Raw genomic sequence first — 22,194 nt, 5'->3', positions numbered from 1 at the left:
TAATGGTCATGGTAATATGTTGTTTCAGATAAATTATGTGGGTTAAAAGAATGAAAATTATTGATTTAAAAAAAATCTTAATGTCTCAAAAGATTCTCAGCTATGTTAGGGTTAATCCATCATTTTTTTCTTCAAGCCCTTTCCTGCTTGATATGAGCTATTCGATTTGCTATGATGCTGCCATCATAAGACCAATGGAGGCTGATCTGCTCCTGGAAAGGGAGGAGAGGCAGCTGATGTAGAATCTACACCCTCCCCCTCCTGTTCTTTCTGTCTCCTCCATTGCACATCCACAATAGCTGATGTTTCAGCTTCTGAACCTGTATCAGTTGTGAGCTCTTTATTAACAATCTCCTACAACACTATTACAAGCATGACCACTGTATCTGGGATTACATCACACAGTACATTGCAGCAATGAAAAACCACATCAACTTGACAAGCCTCTAAATGTGTAAAAATGGTGATTTTGCAAGGATTTAAACTAATGATTTTTAGTTATGTATACCAGGCAGAAGACGAGTGACCTAGAAGACGATTCAGTGTAGCCATTTTCCATAATAATTTACTTTCCACACTGCCAAATCTTCTCTTTGGAAAGGTACGTACATTATGATGTTTCCCTAAATGTAGTCATTGAATTATTTATGATTTGCAATCACCCTTTTAATTGTATATTCGTGTTTATGTTTACATTCATGCTTAATCACAGACCATCGGAGAATAACATTCATGGTCTTATGCTACACATTCTACAATAAAATTGTATCAGTTACCTTTTTTTTAATGAGCTTCTTTGTGATTTTTGAAGCTGACAAAAGATTGTCAGTGATTATTGTTCAGCAAAATGTTAATGGATATATTGTATGACAAGCCACACCTATATTTTTCTTTTTATAATATGCTTCATTATTTAAAAACATTGGTGAGACCGTTTTCTGTTTCTACCTTTCTGTCTCAGTGGGGAATCATGTGACAACCTCTGTCTCACTCTCGCTGGTGGTGCGGTACCTACTCCATTTTTCAGTGGCCACTGTCCACAGTAGCTGAATATAAATTAGGACAGGGCCTTGTGTGTCAAACACCAGCTTGAGTGGCATAAAAAGTTTTGAATTCACCAGATTAACAATAAGAGAGAAAGACAGGATCAAAATGAGCAATAATACATTAATACATTTTCTAGCTACAATTTGTTATTCTAGATGTACTAGAACTACAAACGCCAGCACGCAGCACTGACAGCTGTTTTGTTTTATAGAATTATACCCCCCACCCCCAAAAATGGCCTTTATGAGCAATTCATGTGATATATATATATATATATATATATATATATATATATATATATATATATATATATATATATATATATATATATATATATAAAAAATAAAACATTGATGGTTCCTTTTATGTTATTACAATTATGGTTACTTACATGTTACATTTGTCTTATCTAAAATGTTTTGTTGTTTTAGAACACTTTTAGGACACTTTCCAAAATTTTAAGCACGTGTGTTCAGTTTGCATGTTAAAATTATATATGTAGTAATCTACAAAACTAGCACTGGTCCCCCCGAACTTAGGCCCCCTTATACAGCCAGCGTTGGTGCTTCCTGATAGTACCAAGGGCAGGTTAGTTCTTTCCTGACAACTGAATCTAACTATTGGGAAAAGCTGTAAAGTTGCAAGTGCAGAGGGCTTCAAATATCATCATTTATCTTTGTTGAATGCATGCTAAAAAAAAAGTAAAATACGTTTTCAATTTTCTTTTATACTGTCAATGCATGTTTTACACTCAAGAAGAGGCAGAATATCTGCCTTGCCCATGTGCAATGCAGTATCTGGCACTAGTTGGCTACAACTCACAGACAACCATCTGTGTAATGTACGAAACAAGTAACAGAAACTTTATTATTTCTCACATTCCCCTTTTGTGTAATCTGCACTCCACAAGACACATAGGCGTTATCTTGGCTACACCAATACAATGTACTGTACTAGCCATGTGCTGGCTTCTCGCCACAGCCAGCAAACCATTCGAATTTTGGAAATATGTAGCAGAAATTTGCTACTGTCTTTTTTTTTTCATACACATTCTACCAGAGATGAGAGGCATAAGACTTATTTTGGCTGCACAAAATGTTTGTAAGAAGTAGTAGGTATTGTTTCTATTATACACTGTTGTAAATATTTTACAGGCCAAGAAGCTATCTTGGATGCATGCAATTCATTTTTGGGCTATCTGGCCACATCCCAAAGACAAGTAACAGGTAGTTGTGCCTTTCACGCTGTTGGAATATTATCTACAGGCTAGAAGGACCCTAAGACCTTTCACATGCAGTGCATTTTACTGGCTACCTGGTATCAGCCACCAGGTAGTCAACATTGTATTATTTGGAAGAAGTAGCAAAGAGTTGCTTTTACTCTTCTTACTGCTAGAACATGCACTACAGAACAAAAGTAGAATGCGACTTGTCTTGTCTACATCCAATGCATTTTGGTGGCTACTTGGTTACAGTCCACAGGGAGCGAACTGTGTAGGTTTTGGAACAGGGAGCCTCTCTTTTTTCACACTGTCAGAGCTTATTCTACATGCCAGGAGGGATAGACTACCTAATTTGTCAGCAAGCAATGCATTGTGCTGGCTATTTGGCCACAGCCTACATGCAGCTATATATATCCGTTTTCAAACAAGTTTTAGAAAATCACTTCCCTTTTTCATATTGTCAGAGCATATTCTATACTTACTCATGATCTCTGCTGTCTGTGTGTTATGTGCTCCTTACTTATTACTGACCCCTGCACTTGGTGATACTTACCTCTGACCTCTGTTCTTTGTGATTTGCTTACTCCTGACTCCTGCTCTCTGTGTGTTATGCATTTCTGACCTCTGTTCTCTTTGCCTTACTTACACATGACCACTGCACTCTGTGCATTACTTACTTCTGATCTTTGTAATCTGTTAGTTACTTGCTGCAGACCACAATTCTCTGTGTTGCGCTTGTTTCCATTCTGCATACCTGAGACATTGGGGGTTATTTACGAAAGGCAAATCCACTTTGCACTACAAGTGCACTGCACGTGCACTTGAAAGTGCACTTGGAAGTGCAGTCGCTCTAAATCTAAGGGGTACATCTGGAATGAGGGGAAGCTCTGCTGATTTTATCATCCAATCATGTACAAGCTAAAATGCTGTTTTTTATTTTCCTTGCATGTCCCCCTTTCGGATCTACAGCAACTTTACTTTCAAGTACACTTGCAGTGCATTTGTAGTGCAAAGTGGATTTGCCTTTAGTAAATAACCCCCTGTATGTCTTAATGCCTTTTGTGGGGGTGGGTAAAATGGGGTATTACTTTGTGATGATTAAAATGGGTGTGGGCAGTAGGGTGTCCCTGGGTTTCATTTTTAAAATCTGTTAACCTCACTCCAGGCAAATTGTATGTACCTCATTTGGGTTTGTCAGATTTGGCAGTAAATGGGTACTATGCTTGCCACTTTACTACAAATCCTCATTCCTTGTACACCCACTGTTTGCAAGTATAATAAGCAAAGAACATTGGCCACTTTATACTAGAATATTATTGTGAAAAACTTTGTTTATCACAAAGTCATAGCTAATAAATGAATGAGCCCATCCTTTACTACTGTGGCACCTAAGAAAATATTGGTTTAAAAGATTGTCTCTTAAGAAAAAGTTATATATTCGAAAAGGAAGTGTACCTTAAAATTGCATAATGTGTAGTTCTACACTCACATTAAGTTTTGTTCCATCCTTAAAGTTATAACTTCTTCACTAAGTAAATGGGAACTTCTTGGCAACGTTTTAGAATGTATGTATGTAACAAAAGCACACAGGAAACTGTCACTGTTCCAGTTCTGTATTTTATTTATTTGTACTAATTTTTAAACTATTTCTGTAACTGTAAACATATATGCACTTGTACACTTATGTACAACTGTTTAATTTTAATAAACAGAGTTTAAAAAACAAAACAAAACAGAAATGTTCCTATTTACCAGGCCTCTTCCAGAGGATACTGGAATGGACTCCTTTGGCGGCACCATAGGGGAGGACATTAACTCTTGTAAGTATGAGTTAATATGAATGATTCCTCCCTGAAAAACGATTTGAATATTTTATATTGATTTATAAATTTCTTGCTTAGCCACCTCAACTACAAGTGAGTCCCATCACAAGAGAAAAACACTTGTGGCTCCGGATATTAACATCTCCTTGGATCAAAGCGAAGGCTCTCTGCATTCTGATGACTTCCTAGATGCACCTGATGACTTGGACATCAATATAGATGATATAGAGACTCCAGATGAAACTGATTCTTTGGAGTATTTGGCCAATGGAAATGACTTGGAATGGGAAGGTAAATCCTGAACTATACACTATGATATATTGCATGCAATAAAGAGTAGTACTTTTTGTCCAAATAACTTTAGTAACTCAGATAAATAACTTTAATATTTAAGTGTGGTGGAAGCTATAGAGTACTTTCAAGGCTGAAAAACCCTATCAGGCTGTTTTAAAGTAGCGTAAAGTGAGGTATGTGTTTAAAGTGCATTTAAATCATAACTTAATGACTTTAGGGGGCCTATTTATAGCAGAGAGATACATTTATTCCACATTGTGTCTTCATTTTATTAGTAATTCAAAAACAGCAGACCACAGTGTGGAGCCTGTGGTGTTCCACAGAGTGTTCTTTGCATAACTCACTCTGTAATTCAAGAAGATACCTAGTCAAGGTGATGTGACTGTTCTCTCTATCTTTCTTTTTTTAATTTGTAATAAATTTGACTTTTCTTGGTTTTAAATCCTGCTGCAAACAAACTCCTAGTTCTGATATGACTTTAAACATTTTCCAAGAGAAATTTTGTAGTTGCCACTGCTAAACGTTTTCTGAAAATGCTAGTAGCCTGGCTGTTATACTGACCCCCTGAGTCATTGACCCTAAAGTCTGAACTAGTAGTCAGATTGGGAAAGTCAAAACATCTAATCAGTATGCTTATTCTGGGAAGACAGCCATGCTACTAGTATTTTCAGAAAAAGATGACAGCAATGGCAGTCTCTCTCATTATGGGTTCCTTGAAATCATTTCTGCTGGATAAAGTGTCTGGGGGAAAAGCTGAGCTTCTGAATGCAGGAGCGTAAACACTGATGTTTTTAGTTTCTTGAAGTAGACATTTGTTGTTATTTTAATAAGCTGGATTTATTTTTAAAGGAGTGACTAGAAAATAATTATAAAGACTTATAAAAATTTATCCTGAATAGTTCATCTTTTCATCAAGTTCATCATCATCATGTTGTTGATTTTTTTTTTTTTTATAGGCCTTATAGGACTACCACTATTTTCTATTACTACTCCCACTAATAATAGTATTTTTATTATTATTGTATTTGTGATGTTCACTCAAAATTACTATATTAATAATAAAAAAAAAAAAAATTTCAGATGACACGCCTGTTGCAAGTGGCAAGAAAATACCTGGGTACAGCGCAGACCTGTTTGATGATGAAGAAGTTGAAGGGGGGGAAGCTACAAATGGGCGCTTGTGGAGAACAGTTATTATTGGAGAGCAGGAGCATCGTATTGACCTACAAATTATAAAACCATATATGAAAGTGGTCACACACGGAGGTGAGGCTGTAACTGATAACACAAGTGTCTAAAATTTTTACCATTTTTAACCTTTTGTGGCTGAGTTTTTTTTGTTTTGTTTTTTCTTGTGTACAGGATACTATGGTGAGGGGCTAAATGCCATCATTGTATTTGCTGCTTGTTTTCTCCCAGACAGTGGGTGCCCTGATTACCATTATATCATGGAGAATCTATTTTTGTAAGTAAAGATTAAATTTTTATCGTAACCAAACTAAGACCTTCTTATAATGAACTATATATTATACATATTTTTTACTTGTGCTTTTATATATATCGTAGATGTGGTGATTGCATTTGTTTTCTTTTTCTAGGCTTTAATTTATTTACTTTGACCTGTTGATCCAGCCAGAAAGTATGTTATTTTTCAACTTCCTTTAACAGACCAGCTGTCCAGCAAAAGTGACAGTTAGAGGGCTGAAACAAACCATTTATCACTTACAGGGGTGCTTATAATGGTCAGCTTTATTCATTTATGTAAAACTTTTACTCCTGATTCCAACCTCCATATCATTAATAAACAAATTGACTAACATTGGCCCAAAGACAGAACCCTGGAGCACTCTACTTACAACTTTAGGCCAATCAATGATAACTTCTGTCTGGAGCTATTCATGTAAAAAGTTTCCTCTTCATATGCATAAGATTACTTCAACTCCAACAGGTCTTATTTTATTGAATGAGGTACAGTGTATATGCCAAGATAAACTACGTACAATTTCTCACTTATTTAGTCATAGAATGATAACAGGACAGGTTGGTCTCACAAGAGTAGTCTTTCCTAAGACTTTCATGAGAATGATCTTTCATTTTTTTACAACAGACAAAATATCTGTATTGAGTCCCTTACCATTCCCTCAAGACCTTATATACTATTGATGTTTGGTTGACTGATCTGTAGTTTCCTGGTATAGGTACAACATTTGCTCAACATCAGTGAATTCCAGTCAGTGAGGTGTCTTTAAAAATTAGAAATAGTGGCTTGGTTATAACTGCACAATGTTCCCTAAGGGCTCATGGGTGCAAACCATCCACACCAGGTGATTTTTTTCACATTATGTTTCTCTGGTCTTTTTTTATTTGGTCTTCAGTCAACAACAAAGTTACCTTTGGTGAAACATCAATAATATTACAGTTAAGACTATCCAATCTTTGTTCTCATCTGTAAAAACTGAAAAGAAAATATTTATTACATCTGCCTTTTCCCTGTCATTTGTGACCAGCTTCCTGTGTTCATCCCTTATGGGGCTATCTGTTCTTTCATAACATTTTTACTTATGACATATTTTTAAAAAATTCAGATTTGTTTTACTTGCTGTAGCAATGTGTATTTCATTCTAATTTAGCCGCCTTAATTGCTGCCTTACATTTTTTTGTTGCATTTTGAGGATAAGTAGATTTGACTATTTTATTTGGAAATTAAACTAGTTTATACAGATGAGGTGAGAGGTAGAGTATCTGTGGTGGAGGGACCTCAATCACCGATACATTGTCTTGTCTGCCAGTTCACTTGGGGAAGCTGTTTTGATTTATCCAAGTGCATGAAGTGACACCTTTGGATGATTTTCTATGGAATATTAGTACTAATAAGTGGCATTCTTGGGTGATTATATGGACTATCAGTATTAATATAGTTACTATGACCTTTAGGTGATCCCTGAAAACTTTTCTCCTCAGATAAGCCTATCCCACCTCCACCTAATAACTGAACTTTTAATTTTTCCATCAACTCAGCCATAGTTACACAGTTAGTCAGGTTGTAAAAAGACACAAGTCCATCTAGTTCAACCAAAAAAAAAAAAAACATACAATCTCATATGCACAATCCTATACCCACAGTTGATCCAGAGGAAGGTGAAAAACCCCAGCAAAGCATGATCCAATTTGCTACAGCAGGAGAAAAAATTCCTTCCTGATCCCCCGAAAGGCAATCGGATATTCCCTTGATCAACTTTACCTATAAATGTTAGTACCCAGTTATATTATGTACATTTAGGAAAGAATCCAGGCCTTTTTTAAAAGCAATCTACTGAGCTGGCCAGAACCACCTGTGGAGGGAGTCTATTCCTTTTTCACAGCTCTTACTGTGAAGAAACCTTTCCATATTTGGAGATGAAATCTCTTTTCCTCTAGACGTAAAGAGTGCCCCCTTGTTCTCTGTGTTGATCTTAAAGGAGTTGTAAAGGCAGAAGGTTTTTTATCTTACTGAATTCCATGCATTAAGATAAAAAGTGTAGCAGCCTCCCAGCACCCCCTAATACTTACCTAAGCCCCATCTCTGTTCAGCGATGTCCACAAGTCCCTCAGCTGTCCAGGACTCTCCTCCTGATTGGCCGAGACACAGCAGCGGCACCATTGGCTCTTGTGGCTGTCACTCAAAGTCAGCCAATCAGGAGAGAAAGGGGGCGGGGCAAAACAACAGCTCCATGTCTGAATGGACACATGGTGCTGCAGCTCGGCGCGAGTGCCCCCATAGCAAGCTGTTTGCTGTGGGGGCACTCGACAGGAGGGAGGGGCCAGGAGAGCTAAAAAAGGAACCCAAAAAGAGGACTATCCGGGCTGCCCTGTGCAAATCCACTACACAGAGCAGGTAAGTATAACATGTTTTTTATTTAAAAAAAAAAAACAAAAAAAATAAAACAAGACTTTACAATCACTTTAAAGTGAATAACTCAACATCAAGTTCACTATATGGACCCCTTATGTTTTTGTACATGTTGATCATATCCCCCTTAATCTCATCTTCTCAAGAGAGAATAAATTCAGTTCCTCTAATCTATCCTCATAGCTGTGCTCCTCCATGCTTCTTATCAGTTTGGTTGCCCTTCTCTGCACTTTCTCCAGTTCCTCAATATCTTTTTGGAGAACTGGTGCCCAAAACCAAACTGCATATTCCAGATGAGGTCTTACGAATGATTTCAACAGGGGCAAAATGATCTCTCTCTCTCTGGAGTCCATACCTCTCTTAATACAAGAAAGGACTTTGCTTGCTTTGGAAACCACAGCTTGACATTGCATGCTATTATTAAGCTTATGATCTACCAAAACCCCCAGATCCTTCTCCACTATGGAGTCCCCCAGTTGTACTCCACCTAGTATGTATGATGCATGCATATTCTTAGTCCCCAAGTGCATAACTTTACATTTATCAACATTAAACCTCATTTGCCACATAGTTTCCCAATGAAACAGTGCATTGAGGTCGCCTTGTAACGTGGAGACGTTATTTCACTGCATAGCTTAGTGTCAACTGCAAAGACTGAAACTGTACCCCAGTATCCCAGACGCTATATTATTTATAACGATATTAAAAAGTAAGGGTCCCAACACTGAACCTTGGGGTACACCACTGATAACCTTAGACCATTCAGAGTAAGAATCATTAACCACTACTTTCTGAATTCTGTCTTTTTAGCCTGTTTTCTATCCATTTATCCATCCTCCCTCATAGTAATTACATTATGTGCCACTTGCACCACCGTATTAGATTGTAAGCTCCTTTGAGCAGGGCCCTCCTAACCCTCCTGTATTTAATTGTATGGTAACTGTATTGTATCCCTTTATATTGGGATATAAATGCCTACAGCTTTTTTGTCAAAGCTTAATTGAGGAGGCTGGGGTTGGAGGCTGATTGGCTACCGTGCACAGCTGCACCAGAGTTTGCACTCCAGGTTTAGTATATGATGGGATCGTTTCGTAACCAACAAGAAGGACGAGATATACCCTAAATTGCTACATAGTGTCATATACTGTGGATGCCTCAAACCCCTTCAATACTTTCTGAGACAAAAATCCTGCAACAAGTGGAGAACACCAATTCTTGCACTCCCTAATGGCCATATTTACCAACTATGAGCTGGGGAGATACGGTGGGATCTGAGTTTCTATAATTCCATTTGGTGTCCTTGGATGTCTATGACAGTGTTTCTCAACTCCAGTCCTCAAGGCGCCCCAACAGGTCATGTTTTCAGTCTTACCATTATTATGCACAGGTGATTTAATCAGTATCACTGCTTTAGTAATTACCACAGCCATTTCATCTGAGCGAAATCCTGAAAACAAGACCTGTTGGTGCGCCTTGAGGACTGGAGTTGAGAAACAATGGTCTATGACCACCTACTATTCCTGTATCTCAGTCCATTTATTCAGCTCTGGAGGGCTAACTTTACACAAGCTTCCCCTGATCCTCTGTAGTGGGGGGTCATGGGGCTCTGGTAAGCGGCCAATTTTATCACTGGTAATGGACTGCACGCAACATTTTCCATGTCATGACAGATTTCATATGTCTCTCATATTGATGGACTTTTTTAATGTTGTAGTTTCCTTCATTTATTTTTTCACGGATGTTTGACTACATGTTTGGATATTTATTACATATTTTTTGCATTTACCAAACCTTACTTTTCATAATTTTTAGAACATACCATTTGTGGTCATTTGTTTATGTTATATTTGTTTACTGTTTATGGATAACACTATTGATTGTTTATGCATTATTGAGTCAATGCTGTAGCGTGATTCTATTATTATCTACACTGGGCACTTATGCCCCCTTCCTAATCAGACAAATGTTCAGCTTTTGGTGCTCTCACATTATGAATGACAATTATTCAGTCATGCAACACTGTACCCATATGAAATTTTTATCCTTATTTTCACACAAATAGAGCTTCCTTTTTGTGGTATTTAATCACCACTGGGTTTTTTATTTTATAAATGAAAAAAGACCGAAAATTTTGTAAAAAAAAGAATTTCTTCGTTTCTATTATAAAATTTAGCAAATTTGTAATTTTTCTTCATAAATTTTGGCCCAAATTTATACTGCTACATATCTTTGGTAAAAAATAACCCAAATAAGTGCATATTATTTGGTCTTTGTGAAAGTTATAGAGTCTACAAGCTATGATGCCAATCATCGAAAATTGATCACACCTGATGTACTGATGGCTCATCTCATTTCTTGAGACCCTAATGGCCCATACACACGATCCGAATATCATATGAAAACTGTCGTCCGAGGAAGAATCGTACGATTTTCGGATCGTGTGTACACTACTTTCGACAGCCGATCACCACAGTTCATCCGATATTATTCGAACGGTCATGCACGAAAATTTTCCTCGTACGATTCCAGATCGTATGATTTTCATTTAGTCAGTATAGTTGTCGTCCGAAAATACAATATAAATACATTACAACACATGACATCACTTCTAAAATTTTTTTTTTTTTTTACTTATTCAATTTCTACTTGCGACTATTAAGCGAAAAAGGTAGTACGATCTGTCGTACGATATTCGGATCTTGTGCACGGGCCATAACAAGCCAGGACAGTACAAATACCCCTCCAAATGACACCTTTTTAGAAAGTAGACAGTCCAAGGTATTTAATAAGAGGCATGGTGAGTTTTTTTAAATTGAAATTTTTTCCCACAATTCTTTGTAAAATTAAGATTTTTTTTCTCACAAAATTGTCATATTTACAGGTTATTAACAGGTTATTTCTCACACACAGCATATGCATACTTGCAACACCCCAAAATACATTCTTTTACTCTTCCTGAGTATGGCGATACCACATGTGTGAGACTTTTACACAGCCTGGCCAGATACAGAGGTCAACATGCAGGGAGCACCATCAGGCATTCTAGGGAATGAAATTGCACATATACACCCAAAAAGTGACTTAATTTTGGAAAGTAAACACCCCAACATATAAAAAATGAAAATGCATTGTTTTTCTTTTACACAGTTGTCCATGTATAAGATATTTCTAACACATAGCATGTACATAGAAAAAATAACGCCCCAAAATACATTATGCTATGCCTCCTGAGTATGCGATACCACATGTGGGAGACTTTTACACAGCCTGGCCACATACAGAGGCCCAACATGCAGGGAGCACCATCAGATGTTCTAGGGACATACATTTCAAATGTAATTTGACTACCTATTAGACTTTTGTGAGGCACTGTAGTGGCATGGATGTGGCATGGATGAGAACTGATGTGGCATGAATGAGCTCCAATGTGGCACGGATGTGGCATGGATGTGGCACTGATGAGAACTGATGTGGCATGGATGGGCACTGATGTGGCATGGATGTGGCACGGATGAGAACTGATGTGGCACGGATGAGCACTGATGTGGCGCAGATGAGCACTGATGTGGCATGGATGAGCACTGATGTGACATGGATGTGGCACAGATAAGCACTGATGTGGCATGGATGAGCACTGACGTGGCATGGATGTGGCACAAATGAGCACTGATGTGGCATGAATGTGGCATGGATGATCACTGATGTGGCACGGATGAGCACTGATGTGGCACGGGTGACCACTAATGTGGCACAGATGAGCACTGATGTGGCACAGATGAGCACTGATGTGGCATGGATGGGGCACGGATAATCGCTGATATGGCATGGATGAGCACTGATGTGGCATGGATGTGGCACGGGTGAGCACTAATGTGGCACAGATGATCATTGAGTGGCATGGATGTGGCACAGATGGGCACTGATGTGGAATGGATGTGGCAAGGATTATCACTGATGTGGCATGGATGTGGAACAGATTCTGGGAGACCTGACGGTCACGGACATTCCTGAGTGCATGCCCCAGGAATGTCCGTGCAAATAGAGAGGACGATTTCCCTAATGAGGACACAAAAAGCAAAAAAAAAAAAAAAACTGACAGGGGTTCTAATTCCTCTCCACTCTATCCAAAACTGCAAAAAAAAGGTTTGCCTTTATTTATACTTTAATACCCAATCACAGAAATTATGTTGGCTGATGTGGATGACGTTTGCATTCACTGCGCAAGCATCTAATGCTCACAGAAATGAATGTCAATGTCATTTGAATTTTTGGCAATTGCAAATCTGTGAAAAAGTTTCCATTGTCCTAATTTTTGCCCTTGTCAACCCAACTCAATCTTATCTTAATGTTATACTAACAATTTATGAAAACATTTTTTTCCTCCTGTGCGTGTCAAATTGTATAGTCGAAAGGGGAATAAAGCTGTCCTACAGTAAAATGCAGACATTGTGCTTTACATATAGTTACATAGTTAGTCAGGTTGAAAAAAGACACAAGTCCATCTAGTTCAACCATTTACTATTCTGCTACCTTACATAAAAGACATAAAAGATGCACTTGGATGTAAACTCAATTCATGAAATTTGAGCTGGGCACATATATCTGCAGTGTTTTGTTATCTCTCTTCAAAGAGCTAAGTCCTGTAGCTGTCTCCTGACCCCTTCCTATCAGCCTAATAACTCCTGACCAATTCTCAGACACATCAGATAAAAGCAGCCTGAAATTTGGTGTGTGTGTGTGTGTGTGTGTGTGTGTGTGTGGGGGGGGGGGGGGTCTGCTATAAATAGATTAGCTGGCAGCTGGCCCTGTTAAAAAACACCTCTGAGAGTCTCTGCCTATGTGGAGTGTGTGCCTTTCCTCCAATCAGCAATTTTAGCTATCTTGGCTGTATTCCCAGACATCACACTGTGTTAAACAGGAAGAGAACATTTCCTTACACAATCTGAACTTTCTAAACAGTATATACATGTGAAGACAGCAGATATGGATGTAAAACATATGTAGGGAGATTTGTCTCATCCCCGTGTATCATCTAAAGGCTGTTCACTTCACTGGGTGTATGGAGGGTTTACATCCACTTTAAAGTGTAAGTCCAGGCAAAAATTAACCAACTCTAAACCTGCTCTCTGCCACATTCTAAACCTAATCCATCTAACCCTGTAAAGGAAAAATAGCTGTACCTATTCTGCATCCGGCCTGGTCCAGTTTTAAGCGGTGAAAGTTGTGTGCAGGAGAGGACTGACAACAGCTGTGAAATGGCTGGGAAGTCACCCATAGACTTACTATAGGGCTTCCGTTGTCGTCTGCCTCTCCTGCACCCACCTCCACGCTGAAGCTGCCGCTGACAGCTGATGCTGGGACCGGACCGGATGGGCTGCAGGATAGGTAAGTATAGTAATTTTTGCTTTACAGGGTTAGATATATTAGGTTTAGACTGTGGCCGAGAGCAAGCTTAGGTTTTACCTTTGTTAGGTTTTACCTTTACTTCCACTTTAATGTTATATACAGTGTGGACGGAAAGCACCCCATATTGACAGAAAAACACAGAATTGTTGACATTTTTGCAGATTTATTAAAAAAGAAGAACTGAAATATCACATGGTCCTAAGTATTCAGACCCTTTGCTGTGACACTCATATATTTACCTCAGGTGCTGTCCATTTCTTCTGATCATCCTTGAGATGGTTCTGCACCTTCATTTGAGTCCAGCTGTGTTTGATTATACTGATTGGACTTGATTAGGAAAGCCACACACTTGTCTATATAAGACCTTATAGCTCACAGTGCATGTCAGAGCAAATGAGAATCATGAGGTCAAAGGAACTGCCTGAAGAGCTCAGAGACAGAATTGTGGCAAGGCACAGATCTGGCCAAGGTTACAAAACATTTCTGCTGCACTTAAGGTTCCTAAGAACACAGTGGCCTCCATAATCCTTAAAAGGAAGACGTTTGGGACGAGCAGAACCCTTCCTAGAGTTGGCCGTCCGGCCAAACTGAGCTATCGGGGGAGAAGAGCCTTGGTGAGAGGGGTAAAGAAGAACCCAAAGATCACTGTGGCTGAGCTCCAGAGATGCAGTCGGGAGATGGGAGAAAGTTGTAGAAAGTCAACCAGCACTTCAGCCCTCCACCAGTCGGGGCTTTATGGCAGAGTGACCTGACGGAAGCCTCTCCTTAGTGCAAGACACATGAAAGCCCACATGGAGTTTGCTAAAAAAACACCTGAAGGACTCAAGATGGTGAAAAATAAGATTCTCTGGTCTGATGAGACCAAGATAGAAATTTTTGGCTTTAATTCTAAGCGGTATGTGTGGAGAAAACCGGGCACTGCTCATCACCTGTCCAATACAGTCCCAACAGTGAAGCATGGTGGTGGCAGCATCATGCTGTGGGGGTGTTTTTCAGCTGCAGGGACAGGACGACTGGTTGCAATCGAGGGAAAGATGAATGCGGCCAAGTACAGGGATATCCTGGATGAAAACCTTCTCCAGAGCGCTCAGGACCTCAGACTGGGCTGAAGGTTTATCTTCCAACAAGACAATGACCCTAAGCACACAGCTAAAATAACGAAAGAGTGGCTTCACAACAACTCTGTGACTGTTCTTGAATGGCCCAGCCAGAGCCCTGACTTAAACCCAAATGAGCATCTCTGGAGAGACCTAAAAATGGCTGTCCACCAACGTTTACCATCCAACCTGACAGAACTGGAGAGGATCTGCAAGGAGGAATGGCAGATGATCCCCAAATTCAGGTGTGAAAAACTTGTTGCTTCTTTCCCAAAAAGACTCATGGCTGTATTAGATCAAAAGGGCGCTTCTACTAAATACTGAGCAAAGGGTCTGAATACTTAGGACCATGTGATATTTCAGTTTTTCTTTTTTAATAAATCTGCAAAAATGTCAACAATTCTGTGTTTTTCTGTCAATGTGGGGTGCTGTGTGTACATTAATGAGGAAAAAAATGAACTTAAATGATTTTAGCAAATGGCTGCAATATAACAAAGAGTAAAAAATTTAAGGGGGTCTCAATACTTTCCATCCTCACTGTAATTTTCACTTAGCAGACTTTATTGAATTTATATTGGGATAAATATAAAGGGGATACACAACTTTTTACTAATTATTCCCAATTTAAAAAACAAGGAAATAAAAATATACTGTACTTGTCCAAATTTTCTATCAAATAAAAGTTCTATCTGTCCTAAAAAAAACAATGCATGATATGTTAGGGTAGGCTGAAACAAAAAAAAAACACTCCGGGATTCAAAGGGATTTCAGGAGAAAAAGACCTGGATTCTCAAACAGTTAAAGACGTGAAGTTCAAATACTGAAAACTACTATTACATGTATTAAGTGCATACAGTTAATAGAATGCAACATTTCTTTTCATAACATCCCTTAGGACAGGGGTGCCCAACCTTTTGAAGAGTGCGGGCCACTTAAGCGACTTGGTCACCAGTCGTGGGCCACAATGAGCGGAGCGGGTGGATGACAGGTCCGTGTCCACTATGCAGAGCGGACATAGACACTGCCCACTCTACTTTATGGGCCCTCCGTTCCAATCCGCCCAGACAGTAGGGGACTGATCCCCTTCTGTTTTTTTTTAAGGATTGAATTGAAGGTAGGCAGTTGTAAACTGTCCATTTACATCTGCCGCTCCATAGAGGTGAATGGAGGGTCCGATTGGGTCGAACTGATCTTGTGAAAGAGGCCTAAGGCTGCTTCACACTGATGTGCTGCTGTTTACCCACACCGCGGTGCAGCGCAGTGCACCTGTGGCTGTCCTGCAGGTTATCTGCACTTTGCCATAGACTTCTATTATATCCTGCATATGTAGTGCACTTTATGAAAGCGCACCAAACCCATAGGTAATAACAAAAGTCTATGGCTCAATGCAAGTAACCCGCAGATGCACTGTGCTGCACCTGTGGATCACTTTGAAAGCAGCCCAGTATCCACTGTATAATAGATATGCCCATATATGCCCTGTAATTTTAGTAGTAAACTTGCCTTTTTTAAAAGGTGTTTATTTAGTTTTAACACAGATAAAATACACAAAGAAAAATAAAACCGTACCGGCAGGTAAGACACATATGTGAAATACAATCAATTCCCACCATTCTTGTTCACACCATATGTGTGAAAAACCAATGTAAGGGGATCAGACACCCAAAGACTCTCAAACATTTAAGAAACGGTATACCCTAGGGATGAGATTGTCGCGGGCAGGAATATAGGGAATACACCATGCTGAGAAAAAAGAGAACCCCAACCAACATTCACACATGCACATTTATACCAACACCACATACGTTCCCCCATGTCAGCTCCACAAGCTCCAAGTAAACTTGCCTTTAATAACAGTATTCCATTCAGGTATCGCCAGCTGTTGCTGTCCCAGGCAAAGTGCATTTGGTATCACTCCACCTGTGACAGGAGCCGGCGCTATACAGGAAGCAACGGCTTATGCGGCTCTGCCCTGTAGCAGCTTGCTTTCTCTACTGTCGGCTTCATTCACAACACTGATGCTCTGAGATGGAGAGTCGGCAACCTGCCATCCCAGAGCAGGAGGTCGCGGGCCACATCAGAGAGATCCGTGGGCCACATGTGGCCCCTGGGCTACTGGTTGGGCACCCCTGCTTTAGGATCTTATTATTTTGTACTGTAACCATGAATGACATTGTTTAAAGTGCAGTACCATAAACTTTAAGAATAACAACATCACTCCCGTGATCAGCTGTCATTGACTGACAGCTGATCACGTGGTAAAGGGCACCTTGTGATTGGCTCTTTACTCGGAAGGACTCGGCAGTCACAGAGCGTGCGATCAAGGGAGGATGTCTATTGACGCCCTCCCGACACTGGAAGCCCGCAATGTAAATGTCATTCAGCTATAGCGCGGGCGGAAAGTGGTTAACATGACCCTTATCGAGGCCAATAACAAAGTCTTCTCTTCTTGGTTTTAAACAAAAATCTTTCCTGCTTCCTGCTAAAATCTTTCATAATCCCTCTTTGATCTGTTTCTGGGGCAGGAATGTTCCATGCTTTATGGACCCAAAATTAAACGTTACTGAACAACAATATTCACACTGATATACTCGGTAACAAATATTTATATTCCAAAGAATGATTGAACTGCCCTAATAAATAAACCTATTTCTGATATTTCAAGATACTTTTAGACACTTGGAACCCATTGATACACTACATGAATTCCCCTGCATAAGTCGGGTACTGCTCCAAAGTGAGGATCTCTCTTCTTTCTTTCTCTTTTTCACTTCTCTTGGTAGACTTGGTAGACTTTCCCCAAGTTTGAAAGTTACTGGACAAGAATATTCACACCGATATACTCTGTAACCAAAGTTAATACTCCTTAAATGCTTGGTTGGTTGCTCCGCCCCTGGCCAACCATGCATATGCTGCCCTGGATAGGCACCAGGAAGGAAAAAATTATCTTTCTGTTGTAATGAGGGTTCTAGAGGTTTTCACCCCCCCCCCCCTGCAAGCAGTCAACGGCTGATATGACCAGGGCAGTATAAAACATGAACTGCTTGGGATAGCACTCTGAACCATTAATGATTCTTCTGAAATAATAAGCCACCTTGTGTCTAATTATGTGTCTCTACCAAACTTCATGAATCATTGACAAAAGTTCTAATACTGTATTTGAAGCACAGCTCTGATAGTCTTTCCTTCTATGAATAATGTATACGTTTGTGATTTTGTATACTATTGTTTCAAAGATGTAAGGCCAAGAGACATATGTTTGAATTACATATTTTTTTGAAAATATTAAAAGTTGTGAACAAGCAGTGGCAACCCGTGCAATGTGGGCGCTGCCCCCCCAACACCTCTGCTGCCCTCCCTATTCATGTGCCCAGCCCCTTTCAGGACGCCGGACACATGAAATACTATGGCGGGGATAGGCGGGAGGTGTGTATTTTGAAGCACGTGATTAGAGCCAGAGGCTCTAATAGGCTTTAAAATAGGGTGGGCGCGGGGCGCAGAGCACTGCGTCCCAATCCCACCCTGTTGTGTGCCACAGTGAATGAATTTTCGCTATTTTCACACTATGTTCATGTTCTTTCCTGCTAATCAGCAGGCAGGTCAGTGAGACCTGTCTCCCGATTGGCTAAAGCATTAGGCGATCCTATTGGATGCCTAACGCTTTGGCAGAAGAGAAGACATGGCGGAAGAAGCCTGAGGAGCCAAGCAGACAGAGGAGCTGCAGCCGGCGCTTCCCACCACTACAGAAGAGGGGGAGGAAGCCCCGTCACTTGGTAAGTGCCGCCGGGGGGGTTAGTGAAGTGAAAGCCGAGCCGGGGGACGTGCCTGGCTGCATTTGATGGGCACAAGTGGCTGCATGTACTGGGCACAAGTGGCTGCATTTGATGGGCACAAGTGGTTGCATTTGATTGGCACAAGTGGCTGCATATACTGGGCACAAGTGGCTGCATATGATGGGCACAAGTGGCTGCATATACTGGGCACAAGTGGCTGCATATACTGGGCACAAGTGGATGCATTTGACGGGCACAAAGGGCTGCATATGATGGATGCAAGTGGCTGCATTTGATTGGCACAAGTGGCTGCATATGATGGGCACAAGTGGCTGCATATACTGGGTACAAGTGGATGCATTTGATGGGCACAAAGGGCTGCATATGATGGGCGCAAGTGGCTGCATTTGATTGGCACAAGTGGCTGTATATGATGGGCACAAGTGGCTGCATATAATGAGCACAGTGGTTGCATTTGGGCACAATGGCTGCATATGATGGGGCACAGTGGCTGCATATGATGGGCACAATGGCTGCATATGATGGGCACAGCGGCTGCGTTTGATGGGCACAATGGCTGCAATTGATGGGCACAGTTGCTGCAGTTGATGGACACAATGGCCACATTTGATGGGCACAGTGGCTGCATTTGATGGGCGCAATGGCTGCATTTAATGGGCACAGTGAGGTTGCAATTGATGGGGGGGGGGTGTTTCAGTATTTTTCAGTTTGTTTGCGCCCCCCCCCCCCCCCAAAAAAAAAAAATTTTGAGCACCAGCCGCCACTGTGAACAAGAATAATAAAACCCCACACTAAACAGCTTTGGAGGGAGGTAATACTCATATATACCTTAGGGCCTGTGTCAACAAGCTTTGGCCTTGGGTCAATGGCATCAGCTTGATGTTAGTTTGAGGCTCCATGCACACCAGCAGCAAAAAACGCCAGAAAAACTTTGGAACAAAAACGGTCATATTTAGCATTTTTGTTCTGGTGTTTAGCACTTTTTGTGCCAGCGGTTAGCAGCGTCTAGTGGGTTGTCACTAGTCCTTAACAACTGATGACTCATCAACTGTCAGCAGGATTCTCGCTAACAGCTGAAAGTAAACAAAAGAATGCAGGCATTAAAAGAGAAGTATGGTATTTTTTTTCAGTTTTATACTTACCTTGGTGGATACAGCATCGGACCGATGCTGCATCTGTCCCCCGCCGCCTCTGCACTGTGAAACAAGCCATTGAACATCGCTGATGGCTCGGTTCTCTTGGCTCCCCGAGATGAGAGCTGCTGTCAGTCAGCAGCTCTCCTACTCTGCTCCTGCTCTGCTCCTCCACGCTCATTGGAGCGCTGAGCTGTGGAGGGGCGGGGAGTTGCCATCTTATCGGCACGCTGAGACGGCTATCAGGCACCTGGCGGATCCAGACTCCCTGAGATGCGATGCCTGGACTGATATTGGTAACGTCAGCGGACTTCAGTCTGCTGAAAACAGGTCACAGGAGTGCAAAACGATTTGCACTCCTGTGGCCCATAAAAGAAGCCCAGCCAAACGAGCTCAGGCTGGACTTCTCCTTTAAGTTTTTTTTTTTTTAAATGCTTGGGGGTCCCCGCAATCCATGACAGGGCCTTCAGGTCTGGTACGGATTTTAGGGGGACCCACATCAAAATGTAAAAAAAGGGCCTAAAAACCCATACCAGACCCTTATGCAACCTGGCAGGCTAGGAAAGGGGGGGACGAGTGAGCGACCATTTCCCACCAGAGCCATACCAGGCCACATGCCCTCAACATGGGGGGGGGGGTGCTTCAGGCTTCAGGGCTCCCCCCCCCCAAAGCACCTTGTCCCCATGTTTTTTTTTGCTAAATTCTTTTTATTAGTTTTTGCATACCTTGTCCCCATGTTGATTCACCAAATAAAAAAGAGTAGTGTAAATAAAGACAGCAGCCAGTCCTTTAGTAAAAAAACAGGGTTTTTTTTCTCTGAAAATAAGTACAGGAACTCAGTCACATAGTTACATAGTAGGTGAGGTCGAAAAAAGACACAAGTCCATCAAGTCCAACCTATGTGTGTGATTATATGTCAGTATTACATTGTATATCCCTGTATGTTTGGTCGTTCAGGTGCTTATCTAATATTTTCTTGAAACTATTGATGCCCCCCGCTGAGACCACCGCTTGTGGAAGGGAATTCAACATCCTTGCCGCTCTTACAGTAAAGAACCCTTTACGTAATTTAAGGTTAAACCTCTTTTTTCTAATTTTAATGAGTGGCCACGAGTCTTGTTAAACTCTCTTTCACGAAAGGACCCCCCCCCTTTACACACACCCTCCAAACCGCATCAACTAGTGGGTGTGGTCAAATTTCACTAACAGTGGAAGGTTCTTAACAGGGTCATTAAATACCAGGAGGAGTGCATTATGTACAGAGTGCAGAGTTCAGGGAGGGGGTTACACACAGACTGCAGAGTTCAGGGTGCGCTACATAAATAGTGCAGAGTGCAGAATTTAGCCTTCTTCCACAGCTGCTTACCTCTGCACCCCCCATCCACCCCTCTTCAACTCTGACCTTTGCATGCAACCCCCCTCTACTGCCCCCATCTTCTCCCCATCTCCTTAAAAGCTCCACCATCTTCCACATGCCTTATTTTTGGTGCTGTATTAAGCTGAAGCACCCAGCTGGCTCTAGTATCTCCCCACATACTGTAGTTGGCTCCAACTCTTTTACTTGCGGGAAGATCATCCAGTGGTGATATTGGCATTTGCGCTGCACCCTGGGTACCTGCATCTCCCTTGTCTCCATCTTTACTCAGTGGGAGCCACTCAGGAGATCTTATCTGTGGGAGCTGTTGGGGAACAAGCTGTCACTTGTAAGCATCGAAGCTGGACTTTTGTGTTTTCAAGTAATAGTGGTAAACAGGGAGCAGGGGGCCTGAGCCAGAGGTGGTGGAACTGAGTTCCACCAAGTTCCAGCTGAAAAAAAGCCCTGCAAAAAACTAACAATAAAAATAAAATTTCCCACCATTGTACATCCAACGTCAATCAGGCTGAACGCTGGCCACCCAATGACAGCTCTACTACCTCACTACGCTAAATAAACTAAGGGGCAGGGCCACTCGATGATATCACTGTGACGTTCCTTGTGACACCATCGACCATCGGACAGCTATTCACTATTTGTTAAGGACGCCGGCGGCCGCCCACTTAGTGAAGAAAAAAAAATGCTGAAAACCGATGCTAAGCAGCGGTTAGCAGCGTTTAGGAGCTTGTAGGAGCTGTCAGCCTTTTTTTTCTGATGACAAATTGCTCCCAAATACACAAAACAAAAAAAAAAAAAAAAGCTGAAGCTTCAAAAATGCTTCTAGAGTAAAATAACTTGTTCAGATCCGCGCTATAGCCAAATGACGGCTACAGCGCGGATATGCTTAGCCAGGGGTACGTCTATTAACGTCCTCCCCTTTCAAAGCTGGCCACGCCCCCCCGAAGGGGGCGCGCAGCCCGCGCTGTGATCACCCGAGTAAATGAGACAGTGCCCACAAGTGCCACCTATTAATGCCCACCAGTGGTGCCAATCAGTGCCTCATCAGTGCCACCTAGCAGTGCTGCCTATCAGTGTCACCTACCAGTGCCGATCAGTGCCCATCACTGCCACCCAT

General features: G+C 41.2%; 1 protein-coding gene across 4 annotated transcripts in view; it reads left to right on the top strand.

Moving 5' to 3' along the window:
* Nucleotides 1-236: 236 nt before the first annotated feature.
* The window catches only part of ATCAY (ATCAY kinesin light chain interacting caytaxin), a 118,932-nt gene continuing 96,974 nt past the window's right edge, over nt 237-22,194 (top strand). Inside the window, exons 1-6 of one of the 4 annotated variants that reach the window (XM_073594204.1) lie at nt 237-601; nt 2,202-2,273; nt 4,025-4,089; nt 4,171-4,383; nt 5,467-5,652; nt 5,749-5,851. In XM_073594204.1, the coding sequence (XP_073450305.1) occupies nt 2,224-2,273; nt 4,025-4,089; nt 4,171-4,383; nt 5,467-5,652; nt 5,749-5,851 (617 nt within the window). In that variant the 5' untranslated portion in view covers nt 237-601; nt 2,202-2,223. The remainder of the gene's footprint in view (nt 602-2,201; nt 2,274-4,024; nt 4,090-4,170; nt 4,384-5,466; nt 5,653-5,748; nt 5,852-22,194) is intronic. The other 3 variants (XM_073594187.1, XM_073594178.1, XM_073594196.1) reach the window with 3 other exon arrangements.

Source organism: Aquarana catesbeiana, linkage group LG01 (assembly GCF_042186555.1).
Source record: "Aquarana catesbeiana isolate 2022-GZ linkage group LG01, ASM4218655v1, whole genome shotgun sequence".
NCBI classification, from domain to species: Eukaryota; Metazoa; Chordata; class Amphibia; order Anura; family Ranidae; genus Aquarana; species Aquarana catesbeiana.
This window is presented reverse-complemented; position numbering and strand designations above follow the sequence as displayed.